General features: G+C 40.4%; 1 protein-coding gene across 2 annotated transcripts in view; it reads right to left on the bottom strand.

Annotated features, from left to right (window-relative positions):
• Positions 1 to 5,833: 5,833 nt before the first annotated feature.
• Positions 5,834 to 20,584, bottom strand: part of LOC111966496 (sodium-coupled neutral amino acid transporter 3-like) — a 61,976-nt gene continuing 47,225 nt past the window's right edge. For both annotated transcript variants that reach the window (XM_023991187.2, XM_023991195.2), the window contains 9 exons: positions 19,139 to 19,221; positions 17,346 to 17,404; positions 16,744 to 16,881; positions 13,934 to 14,013; positions 13,435 to 13,535; positions 12,820 to 12,944; positions 12,437 to 12,581; positions 11,024 to 11,127; positions 5,834 to 6,278 (listed from right to left, as the gene is read on the bottom strand). In XM_023991187.2, coding sequence (XP_023846955.1) covers positions 6,174 to 6,278; positions 11,024 to 11,127; positions 12,437 to 12,581; positions 12,820 to 12,944; positions 13,435 to 13,535; positions 13,934 to 14,013; positions 16,744 to 16,881; positions 17,346 to 17,404; positions 19,139 to 19,221 — 940 coding nt within the window. In that variant the 3' untranslated portion in view covers positions 5,834 to 6,173. The remainder of the gene's footprint in view (positions 6,279 to 11,023; positions 11,128 to 12,436; positions 12,582 to 12,819; positions 12,945 to 13,434; positions 13,536 to 13,933; positions 14,014 to 16,743; positions 16,882 to 17,345; positions 17,405 to 19,138; positions 19,222 to 20,584) is intronic.

Below are 20,584 nucleotides of genomic sequence, written 5' to 3'. Positions count from 1 at the left end.
ATTATTCTACAATGTAGAAAATTGTAAAAATAAAGAAAAACCCTTGATTGAATAGGTGTGTCCAAACTTTTGACTGGTACTGTAAATCAAAACATTTAATACATGACTGGGAGCATATTCATTTGATATCTCATTAACTCTAGGTTTGAGTTATCTAATTTAATTTGGCAAAAATCCGTTATTGCCGATTACATTTTTCTCATTGCACAGAATAGGATAAGGCCAATTTCATTAGAGTGAAAATTGCTTACAGGACTCATCTATTTCGTCTTGCAGGGGAAATTAAATAAAACTAGTGATTCAAGGCTTTACAACTAGATGCACATTGTTAGGTCTATCTAGTTTTTTTAGTTGAGTTTTTACTTGTATTTATTTTAAGCTTGTTACAAGACTAACTCATCATCTTAAGAGACCTGTCAACATTGCTCTGATTGTTTAACAGTTGTAAATAGATACAGAATAAATTACTCCACTGTATTTGTTTATTCAAAGCTCTAAATTCAGTGCCATAAAACTTCAATTAGTAGCCTGGGTGTTTATTTGCTTCAATCACTGAACACAACCGGYGCTTATTATAGACAGGCTTCTATTTGAGCCAGGTGGCTATTTCCTTAATGCACACAGCTTCTGCTCAATAAAATGTTGAAAAGACTACCACAGTTTATTGGGACCGGTATAAACATGATAAAGTCCATTCTCTCAATTGTTGCACCTTGTATCACCACCTAGTTGAGCTGACCATGTCAAACCACACAGCTGTCTCCTCCATGGMAATGATGTTGCTCTCCGCAATCTTCTTTTGCGTAATCTGTACGGTACTCACTGAAGTTCACTCGTAAACAATTTATTTAGACCTGATGTTTATTTGAAACAGCCGTTTATTTGCGGAAATATGTGCCGATGGCTGGCTATTAAAAGGGACGGACGACTACGTTTCATTGAAGTTTTACGKTATGCATAGTTTGTAAGCATCTCACTTATGGCTCTTGGGTGTCCCCTTGTGGTCTTTGGTGTGCACACAAGTCTGTATGATCAAAATGAAAACATAAATTCCAGATACTAACCCTTTTCATTAATTGACTCAGGATGCATTATTTATCTTAATCATTGAATCAGAGCTCAAAAGCTCAAGACACTGAATGTCAGCTATTAAGATCAGATCAATTAGACTGTATACTCTACGTGGTAGTATGCCTACTGGTCATTTCCTCACAGCCAACTGATATGGCAGGGACTGTATCTGAATGTTAGTGAACCATATTGGACTGAAAAATATTCCAGTTGATGAGCTCTCCTGAGCAGAGTAGCTGTGTTAGCTTGTTGTCAGCATAGAAGACATGCCACTTCAGCTTAAGCACAGCAGCCCACACTCATTAATCCCCAAGGCCCCTTTTCAAAGTTAATTACATTTCGGTATTGAAAATTGCTGGAGGAGTAATGAAATTAACTTATTCATAATAGACAGTATAAAAGAAACACACTTGTATCGAATATGTCCACATCTTGGGCAGAATGATCTTTCACTGTCTGATGATGGCTCATTACAACAGAGCTATTTTTTGCTTTGTCGAAATGTACTKTAATTGTTTCCCTGCCAAGCCAATCTTAAAACAAAAAGTGTAGTTCAAAATGATACTCTCTTTGAAAAATGCCATCTGAATGGAACAAAATGTATTACAGTGCATGCCAAAAAATACATTGAGTCTATATATCAAAAGTATATATATTTTTTTATTGAACCTTTATTTAACTAGGCAAGTCAGTTAAGAACAAATTCTTATTTACAATGACGGCCTACCCCAGCCAAACCCGGACGACACTGGGCCAATTGTGCGCTGCCAATGGGACTCCCAATCACGGCCTAATGTGACACAGCCTGGATAGACTAATCTTGTTTTCAAAACCATGAATTCGTATAGCTTCTCAACACCAATACACTGTTCCAATATTCTGTTCCAATATTGAAGTATAAAATAACTGTTGATTGATGGAGGGGTTTTGACAAGTTAGTGATCTGTTGAAACCTAGTGATTCATTGTCACCATTGGCAACTATACAGTGTCAGTTAAGGCCAGCGTGCATTTTCACATGAACATAAACGCATCATCATCATACTTCAGTGAGCAATCTGCCTGGGAGAAGTAAACAGCACAGCTTAAAATAGAGGCGATGAGACAGAATGTGTGTGATTTGTGTGTCTGTTTGATGAACATCAACTATTAAATTATTTTCTTCCACAGTATGAAGCAATATGTTTATTATRGGTTTATTTAGTACATAGTGCCATCGAAAGGGACATATTTGGTGCAATAGAACATATTTAGTAGTTCCGAAATCATGATGATGAAAAATCCAAAAGTATAATGTTATTTTATTATTTTTATTGCAACATTGTTTACAGTACAATTACTGCCAGCAATGTGTTCAAATATATTGATATACAAGAAAATAAAGACATAAAATGAAGGGCAAATASGTTTAAAAGCACTTTAAAAATGATTACATTTATCTTTTTAATTATCAAACTAAAACTGTACCTGCTATTTACATTATGCAAACTAGATATGCATATTGAATGAAAAGGGTTTACATTTATATACATTATTTATAATGCTGGCCGAAGTCAATATTTAATTAAAGTTGTTATAAACTCATATACCAATTTCATTAAATCACACAAGGAAATGAGAGTATGATACTGTATGGAGCAAGTTACCAGACTAGTCAAGGTATCATATCAGCCACTTTTACAATGTCGCCCCCTGGTGTTAATAAATAAAACATTTAAGGGCTGATACTGTATGTCACAGAGATTTTTAATTTTTATTTAACTAGGCAAGTCAGTTAAGAACAAATTCTTATTTTCAATGACGGCCTAGGAACAGTGGGTTAACTGCCTTGTTCAGAAGCAGAACGACAGATTTTTACCTTGTCAGCTCAGGGATTCGATCTTGCAACCTTTCAGTTACTAGTCCAACGTTCTAAACCACTAGGCTACCTGCCTCCCCAGAATAACATACCGGTAACAGTTGTATATGGTATCAGAATAACACAAGCATGTTGTTAAAATATCTGACTTTAAACACTGATCTTTATCTAAACGGAAACAGAATCCTATGTTAAGCTATGATATAAATGAGTAATAGACAGAGAGAGCAGAGCTGAGCTGGCTGATACTGACAAGTATCTCTACTGGAACATGCAGACTGGTCATCATTCTCTGAGGAAGAGTTGATCAATGATTGATTGAGAGGACTTTTTTTTGCCCTCACAACTAGGTTTGACAGAACAATGATACAATACTCGTGTACAATATTACAGCACTCACTGTATGTAATGTTGAATCTGCAACTTCATCACAAGCAAAACAACAGAGAGAGACAAGGGACATTTCACCTGATCTATCAGACCTGCTCAACACAAGGAGTTGGCAGACAGGGATGTTTAGAAAACTGACCAGAAATAATATGCCACTCATACCTGACAACACTCTAGTCTGAAATTATGAAAGGTTCAGTCAGGCTTTTAAATCGTACATGCTCATTAAATACTGCATAATGATAAGAGATCAACACTTCAGTTACACGTATGGTTAATGAATCCCTTGATCGTTTCACAATACAATATAGTGTATAAGTACCACAATTCAAATACAATACATCCATGCTTCATTTCAACAACATGGACACACTTACAATCCTCACAGTACATCCACTGTACACAGTTGTGTTCTTTCAATATTGAAGCAGATGAACAGACATACACCATGTTCACACACCATGTTCACACTTAAATCATTGCAGGACTGCTGAGCAGTATGCAGACACAGAACAGGAGAGAAAGAGCTTCAAGTAGTTGGAGGAAACATCCTTGTACCATGTTAGACCGTAAATACATATCTTTTTGTAATGTAACATACACAGGATTATATAACTTACTTAGGATTTAGACACATGTTCATAGATTGTTATTACAAAGGGTAGTCCATTAAAATCATATCTATAAAATGTRTGAGTATCTTACAAATAAATTGTTTGCATGTCAATTGATTAATTTGCTATCGTTAGAAGTTGTGCTTATCAGCTGACAGTGCTATAACTAACCACCTACTTTGCAGGGGTGTTAGAGAGACATTGACACCACATTGTGTTCTCATCATGGCACCATGTCACTAGAACAAACTTTAGTTAGGGACCAAGCTCAAAAACGGGCTTGTCCTGGAAATAACAATATTTACACACGYCATCCTTGATTCTCCACGTAATGAATTGACCCTGTGAGTTTTAAAAATATTTTTTTGTTTATCTCTGATTACTCTTAGTAAATGTTCAGAAACAACACAACAACAAACCTGGGTAGAGAGCCTCCTCTGCCACTTAGAACACAGGTCCTAGATCAGTGAGCCCTCTCAATATCAAAACATGACCATGCAGAGATATACAGCCCCACTGATCCAGGATGAGGTTCACAGTACCCTCCACCTCCAACACCTCGATAACAGACTCTCATACTGAGGAGGCAGCTCATAGCCAGGCTGAGGAGGCAGCTCATAGCCAGGCTGAGGAGGCAGGTCATAGCCAGGCTGAGGAGGCAGTTCATAGCCAGGCTGAGGAGGCAGCTCATAGTCAGGCTTTCCTTCCATTTTAAACATCAGAGCTGCTCCTCGAACAATGAAAAAGCTATTCTGATATAGTTCAGTGCACATATCGAAGAGACACACCAATGTGAAATGCCAGCCTTGATACTGTTGCTGAGGATAGACTGGAAATAAAAATGATGGAGAAAAAAATATATATCTCTGTATATACAGTACCAGTCAAAGGTTTGGACAGCGCTTGTTGGTTTTTGTGACTGCACTTGAAGAAACTTTCAAAGTTCTTGAAATGTTCGGCATTGACTGAGCTTCATGTCTTAAAGTAATGATGGACTGTCGTTTCTCTTTGCTTATTTGAGCTGTTCTTGCCATAATATGGACTTGGTCTTTTACCAAATAGGGCTATCTTCTGTATACCACCCCTACCTTGTCACAACACAACTGATTGGCTCAAACGCATTAAGAAGGAAAGAGATTCCACAAATTAACTTTTAACAAGGCGCACCTGTTAATTGAAAKGCATTCCAGGTGACTACCTCATGAAGCTGGTTGAGAGATTGCCAAGAGTGTGAAAAGCTGTCATCAAGGCAAAGGGTGGCTACTTTGAAGAATCTCAAATCTCCAATATATTTGTTTAACACTTTTTTGTCTACTACATGATTCCATATGTGTTATTTCATAGTTTTGATGTYTTCCCTATTATTCTACAATGTAGACAATAATAAATAATGAAGTAAAACCCTTGAATGAGTAGGTGTGTCCAAACWTTTGACTGATACTGTATATATATCATACTGTATTGTAATGGTAGAGTCATAACACTGCACACACTGTACAGTTGCATATCAGTTGCATGGTTCCATCCTCTGATATCTGTGAGGAGTGAAGCCGAGCGTGTAGATTAAGGACGGCATCTGGCCACCGGGGTGACAACACCAGCACGGGTCACTGGACGTTGCCACAGTAACCACCACTCTGCCTCTGTCCAATAGCTTTTAATGCCACATTTCCTCAGCTATTGCACCGAATATTGCCATGACCTAACTACATCAATAACTTAACACAGTAGACTTGGCCTACAAATATGAAAGAACTGTCCAGCCTCCAACAATCTGTTGTGTCTTCTTCTCCCCTACTGAAAGCTATGTGGTTATCTAGACTAGAGTGTGGCRGTTAGATTCTTGCTGTGATTGACAGATTACACGTTTATAGGGTAATAGATTATGGGTCTGGTCTGGAGGGCAGGGCTGGAATGGGAGGTGGTGGCAGATTCAGCGAGCCAGCATGACTTTCCATTTGTTTCTAATGCACTATCGTCTTCCCCAGGAAAGTATGTTGGCCTTTCCCTCTATACACAGTTTGGCTGGGGCTACAATTCCATGTACCTTGAGTGAGAAGCAGTCCAACAGGGAGCAGAAACCTCCAGAAGATTGAATTCCCCATCTCTAGACACTATGGCCCACTCATTCTGGAGGAAGAGATAGTGCATCTTCTACTAAATATGATCCATGACAACACAGAGAAAATACAATATAGGTCTAGATTTACAATATAAAAACAGAAGACTTATAGAAGCAGCCTAATGACCGCTGCTGGCTTTGCTACTCCCCGACGTCCAATCAATGAGGATAAAGCTGAGGCTCATTACCATAAACAGGAAGCCTATTCCAGCGAAGCAGGCAGCCTGCGAGAGAGAGGGAGGCAGAGGAGCGGGAGAGAGGGAGAGAGAGATAGAGAAAGAGGATGAGAGAGATAATGCACACAGTTGATAACTCTGTCACTGAGTTTCAGCCTTCATGCACTCAAAGTGATTAAATCACCATTATTGTAGTCTGGGTCCTGTGTACCAATTTCTTTACGTTAATTATGATATTAGTGTGGCATGACATTAAAACTGCATTACTCACTCAGCACATATTTCAAATGGATACTGAATGGATGAGTGAATACATTTAATCTGCATCATCTATATTTAGCACGTCAAACATTGTTTCAGCACATAATCTTCAGGCACTCTCTCTGTAGATATTCTAATCCTATTGAAAGCTCAGTCAAATTCCAGTAGCACTTTTTAATAACTCCACATAATAAAGCATTTATAATGGATTAGTAAATAGTTTATTTATTATTTATTAATCATTACGCCGTTCATGAGATGTTTAATATAGGTCCTGATTCACAAACACATTTTACCATCTCTACCGGTCGCACCACTCAAAAGCTAGCAATAGAGCATCGCAAACGTGGACATTCACCCCTCAAATGTATTCAACAATGACCTGGCGTTGAGCTGAGGGCAACTGTAAATTCAAATCACTATTCACCTCTGTAAAGGATGTCACGCTGCTTAGGACCACTTACTCCTGATTTTGGCGTATACCGAGCTCGAACCAGGGACCTCTACTTTACAAACACACGTGACCGTCCTCACTCAAGCGTCTCTACCGGTCGCACCACTCAAAACACACCAATTGAGCAGCACAAACATGGACACTTAAGGCTGTGGAGTAAATTTCACACTTCTCCATGTGCCACACAAGGGTGGAGACTTTGCAAACCGTAACTCACAATTTCTAACACGTATGGACCCAGAATTTAATCACGCAGGCGCAGCTGACCAAATGATGCAAGATTTTATTTATGGGTGAACCGAGATAGAGTACCACAGTATGAGTTGATACACCCATAAAACCTAGCTGTCTTTTAGAAACATTTAAAATAAGGGCTGTGATTCGTGTAGGCCTATCCTGGCATGACGTTTTGATAACCGTGTAAATCTCTCTTGGACAAGGTGACTTTTTCAATATATTTGCCTGTATTTACTTCCAAAAATGAAATGCTAATTAGCTGCAAATGTGGCTATAATAAAGAACTACAAATGCCATGACGATCTGGACAAGACTGCCGTATCCAGTAGGAATCTCTGGATTAACTATCTAATATTAGCTAAATGTAGTAATGAATAAATTGGGAACATTTCTTTAAATTCACAATTCTGTGAGATTTCTTGTGCAAGTTATAAATTGACACAATACCTGTTAGCAAAGGTGTCAGCGAGAGATGACTTGCCAGAGCTTGTAGGGATTTGTAGTCTTGCATGATGTCTACTTTGATGCTAGTTAGCATTTTCAAACTGAGAGTAAATAGAGCCAAATATATTGATAAAAGTCACCTTGTCTGAGAGAGATTTACATGGTTATCAAAACGTCACGCCAGGGTCAGCCTACATGAAAAACWTCCCTTATTTGAAGTGTTTCTAAAATCCCCTATGGGAAAAATGAATGGTGGGAAAACGATTGGAACCATGTCTCTGTTTGACCACTAGGTTTTATGGGTATTATGACACCTCCACTGTGGGGCTCTATTAAACTGCTCTAAGGAGTGGCTGCAATTCACACTTTGGTTTTGGTAGAAAATTCACTGGCAATAAATGCTTATATTAGTATCTTCGGACTAAAATGTGTATTTTTCTCAGCATTTACACTATAACAACAGTGTGACTGTTTTGGAATAAACTCTTCAATATATTTTGTTAGACATCCTCTGTAAACATCCTCTGTATTGTGTGCTAATTGTTTAAACATTGATATGTTCTAGGCTATTTTGAGACCTTAACCCCCTAAGGCCGATGTCTGCGCCCGGTGGAAATCTAATTAGCGTACTAAAAATATCCCCATAAACATCTGTCAGTTTAAGCTAGAGATATATTTTTATTGCATTGGATGCGTCTCAATCCACCGCATCCACGTATGTTGCACTTCCACATCTACGATAAAAGGTGACAGAGCTAGAGTTTGTCAGACCATGAGGCATCCCGAAAATCGGTCTTCTCACAAAATCTTCTGTAACGTCCGAACGGTTTGGCCTAAGATCTATTATGACSCCTCTATGGAAAGGCCTCACAAGACTCGTCTGAAGGTCCCCCGGTACCAGTTGAAAAAATKTATGGAAGTAAATATGGAGACTGTTTACTGCCAAAAATAAGGGGTTAAATATCTCAGATATAGTGGAGACACTTCAAAACAAACCTCCTTTACATTTTTGGGGGGGACTATCTGTTCCACATAGTGAGTCTGTTATTCAATGCATTTGGATGGGCTAATAGCAGTATGGCCCAAAAAAAGAATTCATCAAATTATTTATCTTTTTATTTTTGTGGGATACTACAAGGGGTCTTACATTATAAATTAAATAGCAAAATGATCAGTTGTAGGATCTTCTTAAAACAATTATATATGTTAGCTTAGTAGAATCCACCCCCTCCCCGGCTTAGACCATGGCGGTCAGTGCCGTTTAAGATGAGGGAGGCCGATTGTTTTTCATGAGCCTGGCCTTATTTCAATTTTAGCATAATGGATGACTGTCATTCATATTCCATTCACCCAGTTCAATGTAACCGGGATAGGTTTAGGCTACTASATGATACTCAAATTTTCCCTATACCCATCATGTGATTKCTACAACCTAGCCTATGAATTAAAGTTTACATCGTAGGTGCACACAGGTTGAGAGACAAATTTGAGGTGACATTCAATACCGCCTTGCACACTCTTGCCTGCATCTTGCTGATATAGGGTGTAATCATTAGTCCAACAGTTGCAAACAAGAGTTTCTATTGGACAAATTCAGGTACATTTATCTCCGTTTTGTTCCATTTGCTTCCTTTTAAGAAACGTTTTTCAACAGAATAGGCAGAATGAATACACCCCTGATCACGCGTAAACAGAGTTTTCTCATAACAGCCACGCTGTATTGCTTCTTTTCCCTTTGCTTGTGGACTGCAATGCACAACAAATCAGCTGTATGCGTCCAGGTGAGAAAACCTTTCCAAGCCAAACCTTTAACAGCCTACATCGTTGTCACCATATTAGCTAAAGTAACGTCATAGTCAGCATAGCTAATAGGACTAACGCGTTAGTAAACCCACTATAATCATGCAGTAACGTTAGCGTACAGTCAGTAAGCAGTTACACCGGCAGACCTCGGTGGCAATACATTTGTAATACCAAAAGCTTACCTTGACTTGGAAAAGTTACAGTGTTGTGTTGCAAAGTCATAGCCAGCTAGCTAACATAGTATCCCTCTGTTTGAGCAGGGTGTTAAGGCTAAACTAGCTAGCTGCATTTGCTAGCTAAGTAGACCATAGCGGTCTACGCACTCCACACTGCCCTTTCCCACCTGGACAAAAGGAACACCTACAGTATGTGAGAATGCGGTTCATTGACTACAGCTCATCACTAAGCTAAGGACCCTGGAACTAAAYACCTCCCTCTGCAACTGGATCCTGGACTTCCTGACTGGGCACCCCCAGGTGGTAAGGGTAGGCAACAACACGTCTGCCACACTGATCCTCWACACTGGGGCCTCTCAGGGGTGTGTACTTAGTCCTCTCCTGTACTCCCTGTTTGGCCTATTACATTGACCCCCCCCCCCCCCATTTGTTTTGTACACTGCTGCTACTCAGTGTTTATTATCTATGCATAGTCACTTCACCCCTACCTACATGTACAAATTACCTCAACTAACCTGTACCCCCGCACACTGACTCGGTACCGGTACCCTGTGTATATAGCCTCGTTATTGTTATGTTATTGTGTTACCTTTTATTACTTTTAATTTTTTACATTAGTTTATTTGGTAAATATTTTCTTAACTCTTCTTGAATCACACTGTTGGTTAAGGGCTTGTAAGTAAGCATTTCATGGTAAGGTCTACACTTGTTGTATTCAGCACATGTGACAAATCATTTTTGATTTGAAGTAAGTGAAACTGAAAGTGAAAAAAATTACAAACTCTATTTCTCTCTTGTTTCTCCTTCATTTTGGAAGAAATKAATTTGTTCAAAACCACATTTTACACTGCAGTGCTAGCTAGCTGTAGCTTATGATCTCAGTACTCGATTAATTCTCTGATCCTTTGATTGGGTGGAGAACATGTCATTCATGCTGCAAGAGCTCTGATAKGCTGGAGGACGTCCTTCGGATGTTGTCATAATTACTGTGTAAGTCTATGGAAGAACCTGAGAACCATGAGCCTCCTAGGTTTTGTATTGAAGTCAATGTATGCAGAGGAGGACGGAAGCTAGCTTTCCTCCAGCTACACCATGATGCTASCGCACGGAGGGCTGTTGAGGCTACTGTAAACCTTCTTTGTAAAATATTGTGTTTTAATCAGTTATTTGGTGACTTGATTATGTTTAGTTTTATCTAAATAGGATAACTTTTTTAATGTTTTACAATAAAAAATWAAAAAATTCACTGAAGAGGATGGTCCTCCACTTCCTCCTCTGAGGAACCTCCACTGGGACAAGGCTAAGACTCTTATGGGTTAAAAAACAATAGTTAACAGTAATCTGCTGAGTTCTAGTAAGACATGACAGGAGTCTCTATGGCTGTAGGATGTAGGGGGGCGCTAGGAGACATCACTCACCAGGATTTTGGGGGTAGAGCGCATGGGCTCCTCCTCTTCGGGTACAATGCGGATGTAGAAGACAGCAGGGAAGATGAAGATGAGGCAGGGGGCAGATGTGGCACCTGAGGGAGGAGAGGACAAAAACACTCTGTAGCCATCGTGTCAAACAACAAGATCTACAGAACCGTAGAATAACAAGAGCCCAAATTAACAGCGAGGAAGTAGCCTAGCGATGTCAGGAAAGTCACCAAAAAGTATTCKTTGTCTCCCTGACTGTCAGAATGACACCAGCAGAAACAAAAGAGATTCTATTCTAAAGTCTTTATTGGCATAGAAAGTGTTGAACTTAGTGTTAAACACAACAGATTACTATTCACCCAACAATACTCATGAAACTACTCAGAGTTGGGACAATAAGGTGCTAAAACTACAGCATACATGTAAAATGCATTATAATCCTTGATGAAAGGATTGAATGTTTCAGTTGCTTCGATCACAAGACTTTATAATTCCTGAGGTGATTTAAGAGCTTTCCCCTAAAATGTCTCCAAATCTGTCACTGTAAGTACAGTATTACGGCTCAGGGTTTAATGCATAGGGGATCAAATGGTCTAGGGTGTCACGYCCTGACCTTAGATATCTCTGTTTTTCTATATATTTTGGTTAGGTCAGGGTGTGACATGGGTAGGTACGCTAGTTTTTGTATGTCTAGGGTTTTTGTATGTCTAGGGGGTTTTGTATGTCTATGTTGGCCCGATATGGTTCCCAATCAGAGACAGCTGTTTATCGTTGTCTCTGATTGAGGATCATATTTAGGTAGCCATTTTCCTCATTTGTGTTGTGGGATCTTGTTTTTGTATAGTTGCCTTGTGCACTGCAATACTGCACGTTTGTTAGATTCTTTGTTGTTTTGTTGTAAGTTTCACTATTAAAGAATGTGGAACTCTACGCACGCTGCGCCTTGGTCCGATCCTTTCAATGAACGTGACGTAGGGTGAAATGTAAGAGGCTATGATCATCACTATGCGAGGACCCCCCAGTTTATTGTAAKGTAGCCGAGGGCAACTAGACCTCCATCTGTCTGTACAATGATATTAACTCTTAGCAAAGTCACAATGACAGTGCAGAAAGTTAGACTGCTTTATTACATAAAGGTTWGAATTAAAAGTGTATTCATGATGTTTAATTACTAATTGTTTAGCATTTTGGCACAAATTTAAATGACACATAATATGTTATATTAGTCAATGTCTCACCTCATTAAACCACAAATCCTTAGTACCAAACGTAAGAATTTTTATCAAATCACCTAAATTCCTAAGCTTTTACTTACAGGCAGGTGTGCCCTTCTCTGTTCAATGAGGGATAATTCCAGGCAGCCTTGTGTCTGGGGACATACGTTCTAGAGATGTGCATTTTATGAATTCCTACCAATGATGCCGAAGATGCCCAGGATGTTAGGGGCGAAGATGACCAGCATGTTGATGAGGGTGAGCAGGGTGACAGCAATGGCAATGTGGCGGGGCCAGTAGAATGTCTTGTTGGGGAAAAACAACTGCTGGATGGCTCTCCTTACCTGAGAAGACCACAGGGAGAAAAGCACAGTTACAACACTATTCTTATTCACAGACCCACACTTTCATCAAAGAGCAGAAACCCACTGCTTTAATATAGTAATATGCTGTTTTAACAGATCCGTTTGTCCAAAGTGACAGTGACATACATGTTAAGTATACATAGTATACATCTTTACTCTAGACATACACAGTTTCATTGAGCCAGACACAGTGTGTGTGATAAGAGGTAATACTCACAGGGAAGAGCACTATGGGGACGGTGAGTGTGACAGCGGTGAGCACGGCCAGACGGACACACAGGATCAGGGTGTCGTACGGGTCCAAACGGCTGTAGGTGTGCAGCAGCTCTGACTCCACCTCACCTATAGGGGGCAGACACACAGGAGGAGGGCTTAGAGTAGCATCAATAACCACCAACTCCAGAAAGAGCAGAAAATGTATTACAAATGATATGCAACATATCATCATCACATCAATGTTTTTCCATCAGAAGGCAAAATAAAGTCTGGCTTACATGTTACATGCTGCTCATCTTTGTGCTCGGAGCATTATATTGAAATATACTACAGTAATATACTGCTATGATTGTGCTTATAACAATGTCATAGAGTAGAATCACTGGCATATTACAAATTGGTCTGATATGAGCTACGGCCACCAGGAGGAGCAGTTACTTCATAATGATTCTCTGCCACTTTAAAAACAGCCTCTGAAGCCTAAAGGAGCTTTGTCCATGCAAATGAATGGCAAACGTGAGAAGTGGCTTTGTGTTAGCGAACTGAACTAGCCTGAAGCTCATGTAAAATGGGCCTGGGGGAGCATTATAATGACATGGAGGTGAGTGGGCCTCACCATAGAAGGTCAGGTATCCAAACAGAGCAGCCAGGAAGTACATGGTGTACATGACTACAATGGAGATGTTGGACACATGCTGCATCCTTTGCTTGGTGGGGCTGAAATCAGAGAATATTGGATGATGTGATGTCACACACGCTTACACACACACCAATATGCCCACAAAAAAGGCCAGTTTGAGCTTTAGGGCATTTCTGATTTGTTTGGGGGTTACATAAGATCCAAGACTCTTACAAAGGAATATTATATTGTGGCTGAACACATGTCAGATTGATCTAAAGTAGGATGATTATTCAGATTATCACCAGGCTAGCCATGCATATTTACACATTACTGAGAATGCAAAGCAGTGTGCTTGCTATATGACACTGGCATATGACTAGCCAAGCACAAAGTTGACATAATGATTTTCCTATCTGCAGGATGACTGAACTGAATTAAAGGGTCCGATAGTAAACAGCAACAATGTTGCATCCTGGGAAAGTGGTGCACCTACTTTTTGAGCTCGGTGTAGATGGGCAGGACCTCAGGGTGGCAGACAAAGGCAAACGCCAGGATGGGGATGGTGTAGGCAGTCTGGAAAAAAATTGACTGTGAAGTCACCATGGATACAGTGGCGCCAGCCCCAACCCTCGTACCACCAACCTAGTGTTTTACTGGCCATTAGGGCCTTGAAGCACACATCACACAGAGCAAATTATTTCCTGTGATTAACTTGGACCTGGCTACTGACCAACATTTAGCCTGCTTAGGGATGCCTGGGCCATAAGTATATCAGCAGGAGAGACTGGTCTAACTACCCAGGGCGACTTGGGAAATCTCATGCATCTTTAGGGTATGCTGATTATGGGTTTGTATACACTAGTCAATAATCTACCGCTAATTCCCCAGTTTATGACTGACTACACAAGACTACAACTGTACTGTTACTAATAGTACTGCATAATATGAATATCAAATACAATTGTATTTGTCAMATGCGCCGAATGCAACAAGTGTAGACTTTACAGTGAAATGCTTACTTACGAGCCCTTTCCCAACAATGCAGTTAAAAAGTAAGAAAATTAACAAATAGATTAAAAGAAAACAGTAACACAATAAAATAACAAATAAATGAACAATAACAAGGCTATATACAAGGAGTACCGGTACCGAGTCAGTGTACTGGTGTACGAGGTAGTTGGTGTCACGGATCTTTCATTACACACACCTGTCCCCATTTCTCACGGATTAGTACTTGTATAAGTGTGCCTTTTGGTTTCCATTGGGTGGTCGATTATTGTTACAATGCCCGTTGGTACGTGAGAGTACCTGTGCTGTGTGTTTTGGGCTTTCATGTCCTTGTGGATTGCACAGATGATTACGGGTGTCATCCTGTGTGTTAATCGTTGTGCAGGTGTGTTATTTATTTGAGGTACCCCTCGCTCTTTTGTTTTGAGTTTCTACCCTGTGTTTTGTTACGTGTTTCTTTGGTCTTCGTCCCCGCGTCTTTACACGGCACACCGTAACTTGGGATTAAATTTAAAAAACGATTCCGCATTCCTGCGTCTGTCTCCCGATCCTTCATACCAACGTGACAGTTGGATTGATTGATTGAGATAAAATGTACATGTAGGTTTGGTTAGTTGATTGATTTAAGTACACTGTAACTTACCTGCACTCTTAAACAATAGGGTTCCAAAAGGGTTCGTTGCGGAGGGATAGGGTTCTACCAAAATCCGTTTTGATCAGAAAAAACAGTTTTGGAATACAAGGGTTCTATGTAAGGCAAAGGGTTCTACTTGGAACCTTTAACATCCTAAAAACTGCTTTTGGAAGAAAGGGTTCTTTGATGATTCTTTGGAAGGCAAGAACAATTCTTTGAAAGGCAAGAAGGGTTCTACATAGAACCATATATAATATATCCCAGCATGCTCTATTGCAGGGAGATTTTCAGAATTGTTTGTTTTACTAGAATATCTGTGTTTTTGCATGTACATTGATTGGTTGATTAATATTATGCTACACAAAGATAAATAACATACAGATTTCTAAACTAATCCATTCTGTTAATAATTTGATTTATTTCACCCATTACTGAGATGGTTGTTCCAGTTTAGATGATTGAGGTAGTCTCAGTGTTCAATCATACCTACCCTGGCAGTCTGAATGCAGACTGCAGGTAATTAACAATTTGACTTGTTGAATGTCCTAACTCTGGCTGGATTCCAATATGAATTACACATCACTTTGCCAACCAGCATAATGTGACTTTCAGGCCTGATGTGGCCTGTAAACCAGGAGATTCCTAACACCACTGTGTTAGGGTATATCTAGGCCCTCAAAGAAAGGCCAAATTATATATGTAATGTATTGTCATAAATATTTTTTTTTATTTAACTAGGAAGTCATTAAATAGTTTATAATGTAATTTTAAAGGCTAATAAGGCTGGTGGAACCCTTCATAGATGGTTCTAGGAAGAATCTTTAGATGRTAAAATGTTTTTTGGTAGAAACCTTCATAGAGGGTTCTAGGTACAACCATATAGATGGCGTTCTTTGAAGAACCCTACATACATAGAGGGTTCTACCCAGCACCAAAAAGGGTTCCCCTATGAGTACAATCCAAAGAACCCTGTATGGTTCTACCCAGCACCTTTTTTTCTAATAGTGTATATGTTACCATAAAACAATGTACAGTATGTTATCGTAAATTCCAACGAAACTTTAGCTTAACAGTACATTACTGTAAAGTTTACAGTAATGTACTGTTAACCCAAAGTTTATTTATAATTTACGTAACTGGCTGCCAGCAAGGTACCGTCAAAACAACAGGATTGTTTTTACAGTGTAGCTGCAGAGTACTAGCTGAAGAGATTGTCATAGTAAGACATGAGAAAGACTGAGCCTCAAAAATGCCAGGCCTTCCTCATCAGGGCCATTTCCCCAGAGTTGGCCCACGGAGAGAGAACTGTTGCAGTCTGTGATACAGTGCCAGAGAATGACGTGAGCCCCTGAGTGGTTATACTCTCCAGTCAGACAGGAGCTGACATCTCAGTCTGGGAATACTGGGAGACCATTGGGAGGCTGAGCCCTAACCTTCACATGATGGATGCTCCTATTACCTCCTATTCAGACCTATTACTCTTTCTGGAGCACACGGGTCTGATTAATACATTGTGATTCAACAGAGTGGGATTGTTCATAGCGCAAACAGGCTAGTGGGTAATCTGTTTTTTCCATTGTCATTAGCAACATGCTAAATATTTTCTTGAATACCTGTGATGGAAAGGATGGGCTGATGGAGTCGACTGTACAGGAACCCACCTGTGAGTTGAGGTTGACCATTTTGGGAACACAGGCTTGGTTGTAACCTGTGTCGTTGGTAACAGCAGTCACACTGGCTGTGCTGTTAAAGGCAAAGTCCATAAAGGGACAGGGGGTATGGAACTTCTTATAGATGACCTGCAGAGAGGAAAGAGGAGTTGGCTGGATGAGATGAGTAGTCTGAAGGACATGGGCCTGCATACATAACAGCACAGTACACAAAACCAAAACTAGGTCAGACAAACACACACACACACAAACACAGACACAGACCAACGCGGTCTGAAACTGCAGGGTACAAAACTTGTCCACAGAAATCTGAGAGAGGAATATTAAAGAGGTTGAACCTCAGATCTCTAACTGATAGTAGACTAAGCTTGGTGTAGTGATTGATTAGCTTTTTCTGCAAGAATGCAAAAACATGACAATTACTGCAGATTTGAAAAATATAACTTATAACTTGAGATCTGTGCACATAACTTTGACATGTGCAAAAACCATCAATTCAAGTCAATGGAAATCCATTAGTCAGGATTTGGACCATTATGAGAGCACTGCAACACATGGAGGTCTATACTGTAGCTGTGTATGACAGTGCATACCGAGATGAGGAAGAAGACCATGCAGGTGAGGGAGAAGCCACTGGTGTAGCCCAAGTACCCTGAAACAACACAGAGACACTTCATCAGAACTACTCACATCAGACATCACACTCTCACATCCTCTGGCAAATGGGGATGGGGCGTGGGAGGTTAGAATAACTCTCTTATTTCCGTCATGTTTAATATTTTCTCCCAATGCTAATTATAGGGAACACATACAAACATTCGCCTGTTTCAAGACAATGTGTTTGGGCTTGAGATCATAAGCGTGTTTGTTCTTAGAGTGCCTAGAGGACTAGACTGAACAGGACTGGAGTACTGAAAGCTGCAGCTCATTACTGGGCTCCGGTAGCATGGACTCTCTCTCTTTCCTTTCTCTCTCCATTTTTCTCTCCCTTTTTCTCTTGCTCTCTCTTCTCTCGGCTCAATTCTCTGCAGGAGAGAAACGCTTAATAAAAGGTCAAGACTTTTCTCCCAGCCCCTCCACCCCTCTCTCTGCATCTCTCTCCCTCTCTCTACTCTGTCTTCCTCTCCCTCTCTACTCTGTCTTCCTCTCCCTCTCTCTACTCTGTCCTTCCTCCTCCCCTCTCTACTCTGTATTCCTCTCCCTCTCTCTACTCTGTCTTCCTCTCCTCTCTTACTCTGTATTCCTCTCTTTCTCTCTCTGTCATTCTACCTCTCTCTGCATCTCTCTCCCTCTCTCTACTCTGTCAACCTCTCCCTCTCTACTCGTCTTCCTCTCCCTCTCTACCTTATCTTCTCTCCTCTCTCTATCTGTCTTCCTCTCCCTTTCTCTACTCTGTCTTCCTCTCCTCTCTCTCTGTCATTCTACCTCTCTCTGCATCTCTCTCCTCTCTCTACTCTGTCACCTCTCCCTCCTACTCTTCTTCCTCTCCCTCTCTCTACTCTGTCTCCTCTCCTTTCTCTACTCTGTCTTCCTCTCTCTCTCTACTCTGTCTTCCTCTCCCTCTCTACTCTGTCTTCCTTCCCTCTCCTACTCTGTCTTCCTCTCCATTCTCTACTCTGTCTTCCTCTCCCTCTCTCTACTCTGTCTTCCTCTCCTCTCTCTACTCTGTCTTCCTCTCCCTCTCTCTACCTGTCATCTTCTATCTCCCCTCTCTCTCTTATGTAATTGAATATGAGCTGTTTTTGAAACTGCTATCCCAGTGAACGGTGCCTGCATGAAGCTGGGTCTCTCTCACAGAGCGTATAGGAGAAAAACACAGAGACAACAGAGAGGGAGACACTCTCACTTGATGAAAGCTTTGTGGCCATTTCACTTTGTTAAACAAGAGAGCTCATTAAATGGAGCTGAAGCCAGGGTATTCTGCGCTGGGTATTTTTATATTTTCATAGGACTTCTGACAGTAACATTATCTCACATGACACGGCTATTTACTAAAGTCCATCCTAAAACAGTGGGGGATTGTTTGCCACAACACGGGAGAGAGAGAAAGGAGAGGGGGGAGGAGAGGGCGATTGGGAAAGAGTAGGTGGAAGAGAAGGGGGGGGGTGGAGGAAAAATGAGACAGAGGAAGGTCACTGGTTCTAATCATTTCTTTCCCTGGAAGGGTTATTGGGAAACACAATGATGAAATGACTGTTCAAGCGGGATTTTTTTCCCTCTTGAAAATCTCATCAGAGTAGAAATCTGTCATTTTTCATGTGCCAGACGAAAATACATTCGGAGAACCTTAACTTACAAAACATAACACAACATTTAAAGTACGATAGATCATTAAATAAGTATACTCTTATTAAGGTTTTAATTAAGACAGTTAACAGAAACTCACCTAGCTGCTTCATCAAAGCCAGAGGCAGGATGACACTGATGGACACCATAATGACCAGGTAGTTCCCATTCAGGTACCACTCACTGGAGAGAGACATGGGGAAGAGAAAGGGGGAGGAGAGAAAGAGCAAGAGAGAGATTTATGTAACTAATTTATTACATCTTTAGTCCTTATTTGTAAGGGAAATGTTCAATGTCTATGTTTTATTCAATGACAAGAGGAAAAATTCTTAACAGTAAAGCAAGCCGCCAGGGATGATGAGAACCCATCATCCCATCAACTCATCACCTCTTGACAGCCAGCAGTAGAACTGACTGACTTACCCCCTGAGGAACTGGGAGTGTTCCCTCAATGACACACATCTACACGTCTTTCCAGATCCATTAAACATTTAACCCAGGTGGTGCTGGTATGAGAGGGACAGCACTGTGTTAAAGCTCTTAATAAGCCTGCCTGGTACTCCTCGTTCTACAAAGAACCACAGCAAATGGAGCTCTACAAGCAATCTGTTTAAAAGCACACAGACAGCACGCTCAACAACAGGCTCTGTCAAATCTGTCACACTTACACATTACCATGCTCCACATTAACAAGAGAGTTTCTGAGAGGGAGAGAGAAAAAGGGAGAGTTTGCGTGCATACGTGAGTGCGTTTGAGACAGAGAAAGAGACAGCAAAACMAAGTGAGCTAGTCCAACTGGGCCACAGTGATATTCTTCCTCACCAGTCCTCTTTTCTTCCGCCTCCCCTAGGTCTCTAGTGACCACTGAACGGTCTGGAGGGTGAGAACATGGGGTCAAGGCTCCGTCTGAGGCTGCAGGGTCTGGGAAGTAACTAGGGTGGGGACACACCATGTCCTGAGCATACTGGGACAGACCACTCATATAGTCTATTACACCCACGGTGTAGGTGCATAGCAACTGTGATAAACACGCAAAATAAGCTAATGTATGACATATTGAATCCACTGCATTACTAATATTACTAACTATTTCTTATTTTTTTATCTTTGACTCTGCATTGTTGGAAATGAACCCATAAGTAAATATTTCACTGTCAGACCCCATTCAGACCCCTTCACTTTTTCATATTTTGTTACGTTAAAGCCTTATTCTAAAATGGATTAAATAACTTTTTTTCTTCATCAATCTACACACAATACACTATAATGACAAAGCGAAAACAGGTTTTTAGAAATGTTAGCAAATGTATTAAAAACAAAAACAGAAATCCCTTATTTTCATAAGTATTTAGACCCTTTGCTATGAGACTCTAAATTGAACTCAGGTTCATCCTGTTTCCATTGATCATCCTTGAGATGCTTCTTCAACTTGATTGGAGTCCACCTGTGGTAAATTAAATTGATTGGACATGATTTGGAAAGGCACAGACGTGTCTTTATAGGGTCCCACAGTTGACAGTGCATGTCAGAGAAAAAAMCAAACCAT

This window comes from Salvelinus sp. IW2-2015, linkage group LG1, assembly GCF_002910315.2.
Source record: "Salvelinus sp. IW2-2015 linkage group LG1, ASM291031v2, whole genome shotgun sequence".
In the NCBI taxonomy this organism is placed as follows: Eukaryota; Metazoa; Chordata; class Actinopteri; order Salmoniformes; family Salmonidae; genus Salvelinus; species Salvelinus sp. IW2-2015.
The sequence above is the reverse complement of the archived record's forward strand: the minus strand, read 5'-3'. Positions and strand labels throughout refer to the sequence as shown.